This window comes from Lupinus angustifolius, chromosome LG07 (genome assembly GCF_001865875.1).
Source record: "Lupinus angustifolius cultivar Tanjil chromosome LG07, LupAngTanjil_v1.0, whole genome shotgun sequence".
Classification (NCBI taxonomy): Eukaryota; Viridiplantae; Streptophyta; class Magnoliopsida; order Fabales; family Fabaceae; genus Lupinus; species Lupinus angustifolius.
Window position 1 is genome coordinate 14,408,338 of NC_032015.1, and position 17,669 is coordinate 14,426,006.

The 17,669-nt window shown below is 34.8% G+C and overlaps 1 protein-coding gene across 2 annotated transcripts; it reads left to right on the forward strand.

The window, feature by feature from the left end:
- LOC109352434 (MATH domain-containing protein At5g43560-like) lies at window positions 5,068-17,046 on the forward strand. Of its 2 annotated transcripts, none has more exons than XM_019594419.1 (13): window positions 5,068-5,177; window positions 5,973-6,189; window positions 6,270-6,381; window positions 8,802-8,890; window positions 9,000-9,068; window positions 9,156-9,288; window positions 10,599-10,757; window positions 11,108-11,456; window positions 12,345-12,457; window positions 13,348-13,498; window positions 13,816-14,285; window positions 14,375-14,576; window positions 15,447-17,046. In XM_019594419.1, the coding sequence occupies exons 2-13, from the start codon at window positions 6,015-6,017 to the stop codon at window positions 16,845-16,847; spliced, it is 3,423 nt and encodes a 1,140-aa protein (XP_019449964.1). In that variant the 5' UTR covers window positions 5,068-5,177; window positions 5,973-6,014; the 3' UTR covers window positions 16,848-17,046. The 2 variants fall into 2 exon arrangements, with proteins under 2 accessions (XP_019449964.1, XP_019449965.1); XM_019594420.1 differs by having other exon boundaries at window positions 14,375-14,573.

The window sequence follows — 17,669 nt, forward strand, 5'->3', positions numbered from 1 at the left end:
GTATGGTAGTCTCTTGTGTTTGGCCAAATGGCAGATTTCACAAGGGTCCAAAGACTTATTGCATTTAATAGATGGAAAAGTAGATTGCATAGTAGACATTTTCTTGTGAGATAAGTGTCCTAATCTAGAATGACAAACATTGTTATCATCATAACCAGTGTACATAATAACATGGTGTGGTTCAAAGTATTTCCTGCTGGATTGTGTTCGCACATATAGCCCTCCCTTTAGTTTAGCTGCACCAATCATCTTCAAGGAGTGAGGTTCCTGAATTTGACAATGATTGGTGTAAAAAGTTAAGGTGCAAGCCAAGGAGGTGGTGAGCTTTGAAATGGATATAAGATTGAAGCTAAAAGTAGGAACATGCAATACATCTGTGAGGTAGAGGTCATCAAAGAACACAATGGTTCCTGAGTGATGTGTTGTAACTTGCTCACTATTGGGTAAGGCAATCAAAAGAGGCTCGATCCTCTTAAAATTTTGATAAAGTGCAATGGAGTGACAGACATGGTCTGTGGCTCCTGTGTCAAGGACCCAACAACTTCACATGCTTTTGTGAGTTAAGGAATTTAGAGATGTACCTGCTTTGGATGTTTCAAAAGAAGGCATAGATGTGGGAAGAAAACTGACTTGGTTGGTTGTATGAGATGTTTGCTTCATGGATTCCTGAATCATATTCTTCAAGGCATTGTGTTGAGCTGGTGTAAATAGACATATTGGCTCAATCTTTTCTTCCTTGGGTCCACTCTGCTCAGTTTCTGTCATCAGTTCATTCATTTGTGAATCTGTTCCAAAGTAGCAATTGATGTTTGTGGAATTGGTGAAGTAACCAGGTGGAAAACCGTGCTTCTTATAGAAAGCATCAACTGTGTGGCCTGTCTTCTGGCAATATGTGCAAATTTTATGTCCTCTTCCTCTTCCAAAGGACCCAAATCTGCCTTGGTTGTTGGATCTTCCAGTCATAGGTCCTTTCATATTTCTTCCTCTGCCTCTTGATCTGTTATCATAATTGTTGCTTGATATATTTGCTGAGAACCCAGGTTCCTCAAAAGACATTTGTCTTTCTTGTTGAACAAGAATTGAAAATACCTTGCTGATAGGAGGCATAGGATCCATAAGCATGATTTGTGATCTTACAGAGGAGAATTGATCATTCAATCCTCTAAGAAAACAAATTTTGTATTCATTCTCTCTATACTTCTTTATGGTAGGTATGAGTGCACAATGGCACTTTGTTTCACAATAGTAGGGAGGAATTGGTATGTAATTGTCAAGTTGTTGTCATACACCCTTCATTTGTGTGTAGAATTTATCAATAGATCCACCCCTTGTCTAATGGAATGTATCTCCCTAATGAGTTCCGAAATCCTGAACATGTCACCTTGATGATATCTCTCCTTTAAGTCATCCCAAATTTCTTGAGCATTATCCATCCACAACACACTTTGTACTATTGATGGTTCTATTGAGTGACTTAGCCAAGAAACTACCAAAATGTTACACCTTTTCCAGGCAGCATACATTAGATCGAGGGGAGCAGGTTTGGTCAATGTTCCATTGATGAACTCTAGCTTATTCTTTGTCTCTAAAACCATGGTCATGGCTCTTGACCATGGATGATAGTTCTGCCCATTCAGTAGGGTGGAAACAAGAGCACTCCCTGGACTTTGTTGGGGTGTAAGTAGTAAGGGTTTGATGGATCAAGAATTGGGTTGGTAGGTTGGTTGGCCATTGATGAGAAAGGGAATCAAGAAACAGAAAGGATGAAGAAGGGGAGAAAGACAGATGAAGAAAGAGAAAGGAAAAACAATGGCGCAGCAGAGTCACCCTCTTGAGGGTGCTCTGATACCATGTGAAGATTTGGCATTCATGGATGAATTAATCAAGCTTGCACAAAGATGGTAACATCAACCAACAAGGCTCAAACAAGAAGAAGAAAGTTAAAGAGACTTCTTTTATTACTTAATAAAAAATTGATCCAAAGAAGGATTACCAAACTGCATTATATAACATGCAAAGTGAAGAAGAGAATTAACTGAAGTTTCCAAAAAAGGAAACTAACCTAAAAACAGAAATAACAGAATTATGAAAAAAAGCTAAAAAAAGGAAAGTTTTAGTTATCAAGTTGAGATGTTCCCAAATCACTTAGATTTTGAGTTGGGCTTAATGAATGAATGTTATCTTGGATTGGGTTTGAAATGTGAGTAGTTTGATTGGTGTCTTTAACAAATTACCCCATTTAAGCACCCTTGATTTTGACCCTTTAAATATTTAAGAAAAAAAATGTATGTACTGACAATATATGAGTTCTATATATTATCATTGTATTATCTATCATTTATATTTAATCATCACATAAACTCTTAAAAAATTATAATAAAGGAATGGTCGTTAATTATGTTATAATTGTGAATAAATTTTTACATTTAATAAATATTTACATTCTTACATCTTTTATTCTCGCTTTATAACAGCTAAATGTTGGAACACTAGAGTGAACAAAAAGAAAAGAGTTGATTTATGTCTTCCCAACATGCACCGATCAGTAGGCGTTTTAGTTGTCTCTAAATCTGGAACTCGGAACATGGTTGGTGATGACAACATGGATGTGTGCAATTTTGGTAGTGTTGATAGCTTGTGAGAGGGAAAGAGGCCTTGAAACGATGTCCCTGGAGTATTATTATTATTTTTTTGTTTCATTATCATTAGCCTGAGATAGTCTCTTATATGGGATAGTCTCTTACACGGGATAACGGACAATGTTCCACTCAAACATATGTTATTTCCTTCCTTGTTCTCAACTCTACTCTCCCATTCATATCCTTTCACGCTCTCCTTTTCTCTGATGACCTCTATGCATGGGATATGAATATGTTATCCTAAAATATATCCTAAATTAATAAAACTATGTTATATTAATTAATAAAATTAAATATTTATATTTTTTTTATTCTTCCTTCAGCATCATTACTTTGGGATATAGTTTATGATATATTTTTGGACAACAGATTTTTATCCCGAGGCACCTAGGAAGTTAGCAGATCCACTGTTGTCATTTCTAGCTACGTCTTGGACTCTCGATTTGGAGATAAATGAATCGCCATACTGATTCATACAGGTTGGTGAAGGCATAAATCAACTATTTTCTTCATGTTCATTCCATGTTCCAATTTCTATATAAGGAGTTGTGTATTAATAAATCAACTTGAATCTTCTTTACTTTATAACTTTATTATTGCTCATATCATCCCTTTATCAAAAGGCTGGATGATATTTTTCTCTAGTGACATATACCTTAATTTTTTAGCAGTTAAGAGAGAATCAAATATTAAAAGGGTCGAAATCAACCACATAGGTTAAGCCTAGGTGGATTAAATTTGGGGATATGATTTAAGTTCTTCAAATAGGGAGTTATCTATGTCTTGCAAGGTTTATAAGAAATGGAATCTGGCATGACAATAAAAAATTACAAGACCACGTGGAAGGTGGGTTTGGAGAAGAAGACATTACATAACTTGCATATTTGTTTGAGATTGCTTTTACTTGTTTTTGGTTCATAAGTTTTTTTTAATTAAATTTGTTTGGATAACAAGCTTAGATTATGAAAAGCCTATAAACCATGAAAAAAGCAACAACAACAAAAAATGTTCAAGTTTGATTTCTTGATTTGATTTTTCAGATTATAATCGCATTGATTATAACTACACGTTTTATAATAATAATAATCTAAATTCATATTTATATCAAATGCACCACTTAGTGTTAAAAAATTTGGCTCGACCCGGCCACTCTCACTAGTTCAACTGTGAACCGAACATCTATCTGGTGGAGCCTCTAGTTTTCGGATTGATCGGTTTGACTCAATTGGTTTAAGCCTAAAATCAATGACTTTATAGTTGGATAGATTGAACCGACCGAGACAATAAAATTTTTTTTTTTTTAAAAATAAGCAAAATAATATCTGAAGAAAAAATTCAAATATTTTTAACTTATTTGTAATTATATTTGATATTTGTTAACTTATATTATAACACCATTCATTATTTAATTAAATTTTAAATTTATCGTGCATTTTTGTTACAATTAAAGCATAGTATATATGTTGCTTGAAATATTTATGATATTTTATAATATTGAATTAATCCAACCATTAATCAGGTATATTAATCTTTTTAAATTTGTTTGTTTAATCAGGTATATTAATCTTTTTAAATTTGTAATTATGGGATTATTAAATGATGTTAGAATTTTTAATATAAACCGAGGTAATTAATCCAACCATTAATTTATTGATTGGACAATAATTTATTGATTTATTATCCTGAGTCATTATCTAGACATACTCGTTGTTTTTACTTATTTTTTCAGATTATAACTACACACTTTATAATCTATACTATATATAAAGCAAAAACTTGAAATATTTTTCCTCATGGTGTAATTTTCATTTCCTATATTGCCCTTAACATTATTTAATTTTTACAAAAAACTATATAATCCTAAGCAACTACCACCAATACATTAATTAACCACATATCTTACCTTAAATTAAACATTATCATAAACACACAAAAATATAATATAAAGTACACCAAACACAACAAATACATTTTAATTCAAAAAAATGAAATATATAAAAATTGAATATGTAATATCACACAATATTCATCAACAAGCACGAAATGTCTGTACACACTGTAATAATAATCTAAAATCACAATTTATGTCAAATGCATCACTAGATTAATGAATAAATATAAGCTATGATAATTGAAATGCATGGATGAGGTAATGGAGTATTTTTGCTCACTCCCTATTCCCTTCCCAACAAATAATAGAAACAATTAAAATACACCTCTTTATATAATTTTTTTATTGATGAAAGTTTCATAATATAATTTTATAACAAACTTTACTCACACAATAATGGGAATCTGCTCCTTTATGGAAAAAACAATACTAGTTCCGATTTTCCTTAGAAAAAAATATATTATTAAAATCCAGAAAGGAAAAACAATTAAAACAAATAAATAAATAAATAGTATTTTTGGTGTTTGGGTTTTTCCCTTTGCACTCCGTTTCACTTCTTCATCTTTCTCTGTCTCTTTTCTCTCTCTTCGCCTTTCTCTCTCTAAAATCTCACTGCTCTGGATTATCCCTTTTCTCTTCCATTCCAGGTTCGTTTACCTTAATTTGGAACCCTTCAGTACGACGCCGTTTTGTAATCCTTCTTCATAGTTTTTTGTTTATGTTTTCCTATTTATTCGCGATGTTCCTCTACGCCATTTTTTTGATTCGATCAATTTTTTTCGAGTTAATTGTTGCCTTGAGATCTCGTTTGATTTTCTTCATCGATTGTTTTAATTCAATTTTTTGGTTCTGGGTTTTCTGCTATTTGCATCCTCAAGCTGTTTTCGCGATTATTTTTGGGTGATTCATGTTTGTTTCTATTTGTTTTGAGTTCGGTTCTTAATTATGTTTTATAGAATTTTTTAGGGTTTTGTTCAATTTTCCCCATGGTGGGTTGGTTTGGTTTGAGTTTTTCTTTTTGTTCAGTGAGGTTTTTAATATTTTTTTCTTTTAGTTTTAGGTTTGCGCCATTCTGTTGTGTTGGGTTTTGATATTTAGGAAGGTACTATGCCATTGCTATTTGTCATTTTCTGAGGTTTCAATCGGTCATTTCTTGCTATTTGAGTTTGATTTTGTAAGTGTTATAAGTTGACCCTTTTTATCTGTCAAAATTCTTACGGGGTTTTTGTGATGAAGTTGAAAAAGAATTATTTTAAATGTTTGAATGATTTGAATTTGTAAGTGGCATAAGTTGATCGTTTTACCCTTTTTTATGCTTCAATATTCTTGTTTCTTTTTTTGTGATGATTGATGAAGTTGAAAAAAGGGTTATTTTAATGCTTGAATGGTTTGATGTACTTATGGGCTGATACTAGTGCTGTGTGTGCTTGCTTATCTCGCAGGTGGTATAAGAGGAGTGTCAGTAAGATATTGCTTGATCAAGGATGGCTGGGATTGCGAGTGAGGAGTCTGGAGTGGGAAAGTCTGTGGAGGGAATTTCGAGTGCGCAGCGTTGTCAATCTGGGGAAGCATTGGCAGAATGGCGCTCTTCTGAGCAGGTGGAGAACGGAATCGCATCAACTTCACCCCCTTATTGGGACACTGATGAGGATGATGATGGTAGTGAATTTCTAATAGTTTGAAGCGTAATTTTTCCATGAGCATTTTTTCAAATTTCTAATTTGTTTTCCCCCTTGCAGGACCAAAACCTGTTCAGTTATATGGAAAACATACATGGAAGATAGAAAAGTTTTCTCAGATTACCAAAAGGGAACTGCGCAGTAATGCATTTGAGGTTGGCGGCTACAAGTGGTATGCACCTTTGTATTAGGTTAACCTATTGTCCTTATGGGTTTTGCTGGGCCTTAGAGCTTAACTTTCCAATCTTATTTGCGTCATTTTTATTTAATATATATACACATAAATAATATGTATACACACAAATAATATATATACACATATATAATATATATCACAGTTTGAAATTGTGAATTTGTGATTGCAGTCAAAGTTACGGTTGCGTTGTGTTTACAGAAAAGCAGCTAATGCAGCTGCAGTGTGGTTATAGTGGAACCCCTCCAAAACTGCAATATTGCGGCTGCAATGATGGTTGTGGACCACATTTTAAAACCACATGTCCACAACCTATATGTATTAAGGGTTTGCAAATTTCCAAACCAGTGTCCAAATTTTTTTGCGCTGGTTTCCAAACCCATTTTTTGAACCAGTTTGTAAATATATTGTATATTAGCTCAGCTTTTCTCTGATTATTACTGTCTGAGTCTGTCAGTATGGATCAAGAGGAAGTAGCCTAAAAATGTTATATTTGTGATTTAGCCACAATAAAAACTGAAAAAAAGAGAGAAATGTTATGTGTGTACATCAAAGTGCGCTATGAACATATGCTCAAGCTTTTGAAGTTGAACTGTACAGCGACTACATTCTTTTGATTAAAAAGAGAGATTGAGAATTATTGTTTGGTTACGTACCAGTGTGGTTTGGATTTCCAGTTCTTTAAACTGGTTATGAAAAACAGGTCCATGATCTGAACTAAATATTTGAGAAGTACCAGTTCTTTAAACTGGACATAGTGAAGTCAGTTTTTAAGTGGAGTGGTCTGGTTTGATTACAGTTCAGTTTAGGATAACTGGTTTTTTTAAAAGCCGTAATCTCAATCAATTTAAATTAGGTTTTAGTAGAGCATTATATCTTATCATAAAAAGATAGAAATTTTAAAACATATAAATTCCAAATCTATAAGATCAGCAATATTATATGGAACTGAATGTTGGGTGATAAAATGCCAACAAGACAATAGACTTCATGTAGCAAAGATGTGAATGTTGCGTTAGATGAGTTGACACACTAGACAAGATAGGATTAAAAATGAATGCATTAGGGAGAAAATTGGAGTAGCTCCTACTGTAGAAAAAATTGTAGAATTGCCTTAGGTGGTTTGGACATGTGTGGAGGAGACCGGTAGAAGCCCCCGTAACGAGAGTAGGTCAATGGAAGCTAGTCCAATTCTTAGACGAAGAGGGAGACCAAGTAAAATCATAGGGGAAATGATTAAGAAAGACTTAGAGATCAATGATTTGTCAATGAACATGATTTACATAGACTCAGAACATTATAATGTCGTTCGATCCATGTAGCCGACCCCACCTAATGAGATAAAGGCTTGGTTGTTGTTGTATAAATTTCAAGTCTCAAATGTGTTTGTTTGTATATATATATGTGTGTGTGTGTTTCAATGCTATGGTGCATTGCAAAGGCTACACAAAGAAAGACTAAAGATGGCTGGCAGCAACATCCAAGTGCATTAGCGCCTCAGATATATTAATAACATACTATCAAATTTTCCCCTCATTTGTTTTCCCCATTTTTAATTGTCTGATGTCACTGCAATTTTCCTATTTCCATCTTCCTTATTCCCATTCCCCCCACTTCACTGCTATTATTTTATTCCGCATACCCACTAGCTGCCTCTCATTTCCAGTGGTTTCTGGTCTCTTCTTCGACAATACATCACTCCCTCTAAGCCTCTTCTGTTTATTGTTCCACTCATTAATTTATTTATCTTCTCCCGCCTTACACCCTCAAATTCCAGTCCTACTCGTCAGTTATCGCTCTCATCCTCTCATCATGGATCGATTGCTGCCAGCAACGGGCTTCCTTTGCCTTCTCACTTCATAGTGATGCTGACATCGGCGATGCAGATTCCTGTGGCCTGCCTCCTCTCTCAGTTCCAACTTCCACTTTTCCCTTTTCTGTCTAGTTTTTGGTGATGAATTCCCTCTGCTATCTCCTCTGTCAAGGGAAAAAGGTTTGTGGATGAATTACTGTTTGTTGCAGTTTTTCTTCGATTTTCCCATGATTCTCGATCCCATTGCAATTGTGGTCTAATGCCGTTGCGGTACCTTCCGCAGCCACATAATTTGATGTGGACCGCAATTTAATACCCTGGTTAGAGGGTTACATATGTCCTGGATAAAGGATTTCATAACTGTATAATATACTAATACTAATTGGCCAAACAAGAGAAAGATACCCTGTTTATTTGACATGTGAAAGGTGTGTCATATATCAAAAGTAGTAGAATCTTATAATAGAGTTCACATGCTCAATGTAGAGTTGGTAGATGTAATCTAACAGATGAATATGGTTTTTGATACAGTCCTTATTCCTGGGAAGTGGGAACATTGAGTTTTGTTACCTTTGGTGTGTGGCAGGTATATTTTAATTTATCCACAAGGATGTGATGTCTGCAATCATCTCTCTCTGTTTCTTTGTGTAGCAAATCATGACAAACTTCTTCCAGGTTTGATTATTTGATTTTTCAGATTGCATTGATCATTAGCTATACTAGCTACTCTTGACCCCATAGAACTTGACTTTTTCTTTCCCTGTCATTTTTTGGGTTGATACAGGATGGAGTCATTTTGCTCAATTTACAATAGCTGTGGTCAATAAAGACCCGAAGAAATCAAAATATTCTGGTCTGTTGATAAATAATTGGCTTATTTATGTGATTTCGCATTTTTTTTGTACAGCAATATTTAGTTATTTGTACTTGAATTTTCTAGATACATTGCACCGATTTTGGAAGAAGGAGCATGATTGGGGGTGGAAAAAGTTTATGGAGATTTCGAAGGTGTATGATGGCTTTGTTGACAATTCTGACAATCTGATAATAAAAGCTCAAGTTCAAGTCATTAGGTGTTCTATCCTTAATTTCTTTCAAATATGAACACATGATCTTATATATGGTTCTTAAATGGTTATTGAGCACATATTTTATCTCCTTTATTTTTACATATCTAATTTTGTACCATTTACCAAGAATAGAATATGAATAGTCAAGTCATTAGGTGTTCTGTGCTTAATTTCTTATTAATTTTAATCTTCCAAATATGAACACATGATCTTATATATGGTTTCTAAATGGTCATCAATGTTATTAAGCACATAGTTGTGTCTCTGTTATTTAACCTAAGTGTTAAACTCATTATGAATCTACATGTACTAAAGGGGGAGGTTATCTACTATATACCTTATTCAGTATATTGTTATTCTTTTGTTTTCTTACCTATTTTTTATTCTGTAAGTCTCATGGCTGCATATGCCACTATCCTGTATCGAGTACCTTAGATTGGATGTCTCATTATATGTTCACTGCACATCTATGCTTTGTTCATCATTCTGCTCTCTAGTCACATGTTTTGTGATATTCATGATAACTTTTCTTATTTGGCCCTCAAGGTAGAATCACCAGGGAATTCATGTATTGATCATTGTATTGATTTTATCATTATGTGAACTCTTTTAACAAGTCATATATTTAGATAAGTTGTTTAAAAAAATCATGAATTATGATTTGTATTGATTCTGATCAAATTCATGGATTATCTCAGTAATAGATTGTGGTGCCATGTTGGCTGTTTGCTTCTTACTAATTTTGGAGTTGACTTCTTTAGTTATTATAAACTATTTTAATTCATATCTGGTTGTCTGCTTAACAATGATTATGTGAAGTTATTAAATGTAAGGCCAAACTTGTAAAGGTCGTACAGTAAAGTATTTAGATGTTTGTATTTATGTAGATTTTACATATTTTTGCTTTAAGAAAAATACCTAGAGTTTTTCTGGTATAAAGAAAATTTTGAAAACGTAATTAAACATTTTATAAAAAATTAAAACAGAAATTTTTTGTTCTTCCTTTATGCTTTTCAAATTTTAGGTTTCCAAAATGTTTTTTGTGTGTTGAAAAACACTATTTGATGAAATATAGGTTATCCAATTAACGACATAGCAATTTTCCTGTGTCATAGTTTTTCCACGAACTGTGATTAAAGCTGCTAGCTGTTTGTTGGTTCATTTGGCTATCTGTTGTCGTTGTGAGGTGTCTGTTTTCTGGTGTTTTCAAAACCTGTTTTCCTATTATTTCCTCCTTTTTGATTCATATGCTACTGTAAGATTGGATATTATTATTTGCATTAATGCATTTATTTGTTTGCTTTTATGCACAGGGAAAAAGCTGATAGGCCTTTTCGTTGCCTGGATTGTCAGTATAGGAGAGAACTTGTTAGGGTATATTTGACAAATGTTGAACAAATTTGCCGGCGTTTTGTGGAAGAGAGAAGAGGAAAGCTTGGAAAGTTGATAGAGGATAAAGTTAGGTGGTTGAGGTAATCCATGCTTTCCTTTAACATATATGTATATTATAAAAAGGTCAGGACCATTATTAAATCATTTCCTTTTTTATGCTCCATGATGATTAATAATTTAATACTTCATTGAACTCTGAAATCTTGACTCAATTTCCCTTTAATCCATAAAAGTGAAATATGTTAGGTATGTCTGGTAGGAAAGAAATGACTATAGAGGAGGGATACTGTAGTTAAATCTGGTTAGTCTAAGAATGTTAGGTGTAGCCATGTAGGCAACTTCATGTAGTCTATGCATATTCTAAGACAAGTTTGATCTGTCTGGTTTTATTTACTGAAACTGAACAAATTGTACTTTGCAATGTTCGCAGCTTCTGTACTTTCTGGAGGGACATTGATCAAACTTCTAGACGCCGCATGTCTAGGGAAAAGACAGATGTAATTTTGAAAGTAGTTGTAAAACACTTCTTTATAGAGAAAGAAGTGACGTCTACTTTGGTAATGGACTCCTTGTATAGTGGATTGAAGGCTCTTGAATGCCAGACAAAGTGCAAGAAAGATAGGACGAAGTTGTTGGATACTGAAGAAATGGCACCACCAATTGTTTGTGTTGAGAAAGATATGTTTGTGCTGGTGGATGATGTTTTACTTCTACTTGAGAGGGCTGCTATAGAACCTCTACCTCCGAAAGATGAGAAGGGTCCTCAAAATCGGACAAAGGTGAGAAAAACGAAGATATGTTGTTTAGAGGAATTATGTTGTTAGATGATCATATAGGATAATGACATATGAGGTAACAATGCGAGCTTTTAGATAATAAAGAAATGAATATAAGAGATCTGTAAACAGTAACATCTTCTGGTTAAAAGCAGGGAAAAGAGAATGGGACATCTTTCTAGGGTGATTCCATTGGAATCTATCGGCATTACTGCAAGAATTTAAAGGAATAGAGATTAGAAACAATCTCATCCTGTGGTCAAAACCAGGTAAAAGAGAATGGAATTAATTTGTAATGTAATAAGCTGAATGTCTTCACAGCTGTGGGTACCTTTTTGCTGTGAAATCATAATAAATTGACATCCATTTTTAGGCGAGTAATTATTGACCATCCAAAACAATCAAGCAAAATGACATGAAAGGACATAAAGGAGAAACTAAAACTGACATTGTGAAATACGGCCTCCAATATGTTAAGATTCATTTTGAGTGCTGTCAGCTGGCATCCTAATGCACTGCCTAGTATGTTCTTATGCATAGGTTGTTGGCTCCCCCCTACTCGTTTATCACATTTCTGGAGTGGCTCCTATGGCGTAATTTCTGAATATGCATGTATTTGATTACTTTAAAATTTCGTAGTTTGATGGAACCGTGTTTTGACAGAATTGTTTCTAGAAGATTGTTTTACGGATGGGATAAGCTTAATTTTGATATATAGTTCAAGTTAAAGATGAAGAAGTTTAACCTAGTTAGAGTTGTGGGCATTTATTACACATGTACAATGCTATTTTGAGGCACCTTGGAAACTGTACGCGCAACAGATATGACAATTTTGGCTTTTTTGTTTTGAAATTACTTTGAGTGCTAAGAAACATTTCACTTTTTTGGCAGGATGGAAGCTCTGGGGAGGACTTCAATAAAGATTCTCTAGAGCGTGATGAGAGGCGTCTCACAGAATTGGGTCGCAAGACTTTGGAAATATTTGTCCTCGCCCATGTATTCAGGTAGTATAAGTTATTAGTTCTGGACTTCTGAAGTTTTCTAGGTTTACCGTTAGCTGCTTGTTTTATACTCCTCATATTTAGTTCTTGTTACCTCTAGTAATTTTTGGAGCTCTCGTGCGTGTTTGGATGTTGTTTGTTAGACTTAGACTTCGTAATGAATATTAGGAAGTAGGCTCCTTTAATTCACACCAGTCAGTTACAATTAAATCAAATTCTTTACATTTTATATTTGCAGGCGGTAATTTCATTTTGTCCATTTAAAATTCACTTTGTGGGATAATGTGGGGTTATCTTTTCCAGGGTTCCTTCTACGAATTAGATAATCTGTTTTATCTGTGATACTTAGTCGGTGAGAAATATAGGATTTCGGGCTTCTTTACACTTTACTGACAACCTTGTTTTTAGTAGATGGCATCAAATTCCGAATTTGAAGTGTGTACTGTGCACCCTTTGTACTACTTCTGAGCCATATTCAATTTGGAATCTGTAATATTTAGATGTATAACCATTGGAGATGGGCTTGAATTTGGTTTAATAATTAGTACCATGTTAGACAATTGGAGATGATATGTAGCTAGAAGTAGCAGGATATCCAATAGTTTCAGATGGTTTTGAAATTAAGCTTTGAGGTCCGTGGAAGTTTATCAACGAGCATGAATATCATTATCTGCACAACAGTGAATACGAGCTTGTCAATATCTACACAATGTTCTTGCTTTCTGTGTTAGGTGTTGACTCTACGAAATATGTTATAAACTTGTTTTTGGTAATATATAAGGAGTTTACTATGTCTGTACTGTTCATTTTTTAATTGATGTGCTCTTACATGTGTGCTTGACTATTTGTAGGAATGGATTAGGATATCATAATTATTTACTTAATGTTTGCAGCAATAAAATTGAGGTTTCCTACCAAGAAGCCGTTGCTTTGAAGAGACAAGAAGAGCTCATCCGTGAAGAAGAGGCAGCATGGTTGGCTGAAAGTGAGCAGAAAGCAAAACGTGCAGTTAGTGAGAGGGAAAAGAAGTCAAAGAAGAAGCAGGTCTGTCACTTATCTAATCTGCTTTAGCAAGGGATCTCCAGATATCCTAAAGTTGATGCTACTGTGTTCTATAGTTGTAATAACAAATTTGATTTTCAATTGATTATTTGTCTTGGATTGAAATGCAAAACAAACCAATTAAATTTGTTTGGCTAACTATTCCTACATGGGGAATCTATTACCAGCAACTTATGAAGTTTCTCCCTCCATTCTTTTGGCTAATTATTCCTACATTGTATTCCTTTGGCTTGCATGCTATTCATAGTTCAGATTTTCCTTTTTAACTAATGAGAAATGTTCCTTTCTTTTTATTACAGGCCAAACAAAAAAGGAATAATCGCAAAGGAAAGGATAAAGGGAGGGAGGAGAGTCCTATTGTGGCTGTGCATATCAGCCAGCAAGATAGTCCTGCTGATGTGAAAAAAGATTCTAACGTGGATGAAGTTCAAACTCTGGATGAAAAGCTTGATGCCGTGGAAGTTGTTTCTGATGTGTCTGACTCTGTGGATGGAGTTGGTGAAGTGCTTCAGCCTGATTCAGAAGATAGAGATGCTAGTCCTGTTAATTGGGATACTGATGCATCAGAAGTTCATCCTCCTTCTGACCCTAGTAGCAATGGCATATGTGGTCTTTCATCTGTACAAAATGGAACGGCTGAGAAAAGGAGCAGTTCAGTGATAGATGATAGTTCTTCAACATGTTCTACTGATTCAGTGCCATCAGTGGTGTTGAATGACCCCTACAAGGGCAAATCCTTTTCAAATAAGGTCCAAAAGTCACCTAGCAGGTAAGTGAATAGCTTTGTTTCTTTCATGTGCATATATGTCAAATGATGTGTCATGAAAGTTAAACGTACTTGGCACATCTTATCTGCAGAGGTAAGAACCGAGGTAAAGAATCACATGATCAGGGTAGTTGGACAACTGAAATGGATAGTCAGCCATCTCGTTCTGCTGCAGATGCTGGGGACATGAACAAGTCTGGTAGTGGTAAGATAGTTGAACGTGAGCCTGAGGTTCGTACTATCTGTTTGCAGGATCGGTTGAAATGGCTTGAGAAGGATGTTGTCAAAAAGGTGGTCTCATTCTCAAAAGCATACCCTTTCATGATTTTTGTGTTGAATATGTCCCCTCCTTTTGCCTACAATTCTTAAATTTTCTCTTCTATTCATGTTTCAAAATCTGATAATAGATTCTATTAATTTTTTCCTGTTTCTTTTCACCATAAGAGCCAGAGTAGTTTGTTTATTAGAATTGCTTCGAAAGACAAGTTTGTAAGTCTCTTGAAAACGAGATATGATTACAGACCCTGGTTTTGCCTTATTCCTTTTCATCTGGGAATGAGGTGAAAATAATTTGATTGTTGCAAGGTTGAAAACAAATTGGTGGTATTTTATGATATATGTATACATACATACACACAGATTATATATATATATCTTGTTATTGGACTTCATAGGAATTGAAGTATATGGGAAAACAGTGTTCTTATTGTTCATCTTGTTTCAAATCTTCTGCTATACAGACGTTTTCATTTATAAATCTTTCCATTCTACTTTGATTGCTAGTAGTCACATGGATAAGAAAAGTAAAATGGTTTTGCAATGGATAAGAAAAGTAAAATGGTTTTGCAATCATACTCATTTTCACACTTTTCATTCATTGATATGTGCTTAAACTATCATTTAATTAAATATTTGTCCATCATATTCATGTAGCAATGTTGTCTGAACTTTCTGTTTCTTCAAGGGGTGGGAGTTTAGATTTGCAATGGCAGTTAGATTGATTGTTGCTTTGATGTTTATTTGTTTTTATACATGACCTTTTCAAAACTTGGTCGTTCGTATCAAGATTTTTTGTAATTTTAAATTCAGATTATGTGAAAGTCTCTTAGTACTGCTAAATAATTTGTGGCTGATCTCATAAGCTTCTGCTTTTCTAATTGATAGGAAGAAGTTCCTTCACTACAAAAGAAACAGAGCATGGAAGATCAAGTTGACACCAAAAAGTCTGTTGATATTGAGATCGTACAGAAACAGAAAACATCAGCATTGCCATCCTCACCTAGAAGCCCTCCAAGAAACTTACCCTCAACTGTTCCAATGAAACTAGTACACCAGACTAGTGCTACTGTAGATCCTGTTCAGGTCAGGAAAATATCTTTAAGTGGCTCTCAACAGATTGATAAAGAAGTGTCTTCAATTTTAACTTCTGCATCACAAGCAGCAGTTGTGCCCAAAACAGAGACCCAGAAGACTTCAACTCCAAGACAAACCGAGAGATCGGTGGCCCAAGTCCCTATGATGTCCAGGCCTTCTACTGCTCCTATAGTTCCTGGAACCAGGCCAATAGCTCCTGTCGTCTCTATGGTTCAAACGGCTCCAGTACTTGCACGTTCAGTGAGTGCAACGGGTCGGTTGGGTCCTGATGCCATACCCGCTACTCATAGTTATGGTCCTCCATCCTACAGAAATGCAATGATGGGATATCCAGTGGCATCTACTAGTGCCAGTCTCGTTCATTCAAACTCTAGTTCAGGAGTAAACTCATATCCACAATTATCTTCCTTAGTATCATCACCAATGTTTTTATCCCAAAACTCTGACAAAATGGATTCTAATGCTGGTCAGTCTGGTGCTCCCTTTGGCATGATTCCACGAGATATTTTACGGAATGGGCCCCAGTGGACTGAGAGTTCACGAAGGGATTCCAACAGAAGCGTGCATTATGAATCACCTTCCCGGCTTGATGTCCCAAACCTTGACTTTTACAAGCCAGTACAAAGCCGATCTTTGGGCAACATATCGAGTGAGTTCCCCGCTTGCACATCCGGGCGTCAAAACCCAGGGTTGTTGGTCGATGAATTCCCCCACCTTGATATAATAAATGACCTGCTTGATGATGAGCACGGTATAGGGAAGGCAACCCAACCAAATTCAGTCTTCCAGTCCCACAATTATGGACTGCGTCCGCCAAATCGACAGTTCACTTTTCCGGGAGACTTGAACACAGATGATGATTTGGGATCGTCATCCAGTTCTTGTAGGTTTGAGAGGTCACATAGTTACCAATACCACGATTCTGGGTTTCAACAAGGGTATAGCTTATCTGGTGGGCATTTTGATTCACCGAGGGATTATCTTCCACAGGCGCCGAGCACGCTACCTTACGTCGGAAATGGAAAAGTGGATGAGTTTATGCCAAACCAATGGCAGGTGGCTGGATCTGACCTATCTTATCTAGGCATGAGAAACATAGAGAATGATGGTTACTCTTACTATCAAGATTACTCAAATTTGGCAAATGGTGTAAATGGTTACACTGTATTCAAGCCTTCAAATGTTCCATAGAGGGAAAGGATGACAAAGGTTGTCCACAAAATAGTGTTCATCAACAAATGTAGTAATATGTTTGAGGTAATTGTTGGGTCTCTTTAGATTGGAGTGAGGTTGTAATCCCTTTGATAACAAAACATTTTGTAAAAAGTTTGTTATTTGCTTCACTTTTTCATCAAATTATATCATTATGTTGTCATGAGCTTTTTAATCAGTGTTTGGATTTTGGCCTTGTTGGATTATCATTTATAGGTGCTATTTCATTCTTGTCCATTTAATCTCCAAAATTAACTTCTGATCGTATTATTAAAAACAAAAAACTACATTTCTACAGGAAAATTATGAGATTTCAGAACTTCGACAACAGGTTTTAAATTATTGATAAATTAAAATTCTTTATAACACATACTCTTTTTTTAGCAAGATGTAACTGTAGCGACTATTGTACGTAATTATAGAAGAGTGGAAACCTTTTTAAGATTTTACAATGTTAGTAAATATATTTTTGCCTTAAATTTGTTTTTAGCGTTTTTACTCCTTATTAAAAGAAAATTGGTTTCGTATCCCAAGTTTGAAAGGAGAAGGATCCTCTGTCCCAAAAAAACCCTGTCCCCTGTTTTTACCCAATCACATTTCTCAAAATAATATAAAATATTAATTTATGTTTTTGTAAAAATAAATTCCAATAAAATAATTCATTTTGATTGGTTTGGTATACTATTGGGACACCAATGAGTACTGGTGATCCTCTTTCAGTTTGAAATACATATTTTTTGTCCCTGACGTTAAAAAGTTGTTTTTATTAAATGTTGATATTGTTTCTAGTCATGGTTCTTG

What these genes read in the sequence shown, in the direction of transcription:
- LOC109352434 (XM_019594419.1), top strand. Translation starts at nt 6,015, where the DNA reads ATGGCTGGGATTGCGAGTGAGGAGTCTGGAGTGGGAAAGTCTGTGGAG. An exon ending in CACTGATGAGGATGATGATG is followed by an intron (nt 6,190 to 6,269) that starts GTAGTGAATTTC and finishes TCCCCCTTGCAG; the next exon opens with GACCAAAACCTGTTCAGTTA. An exon ending in TCATGACAAACTTCTTCCAG is followed by an intron (nt 8,891 to 8,999) that starts GTTTGATTATTT and finishes GGGTTGATACAG; the next exon opens with GATGGAGTCATTTTGCTCAA.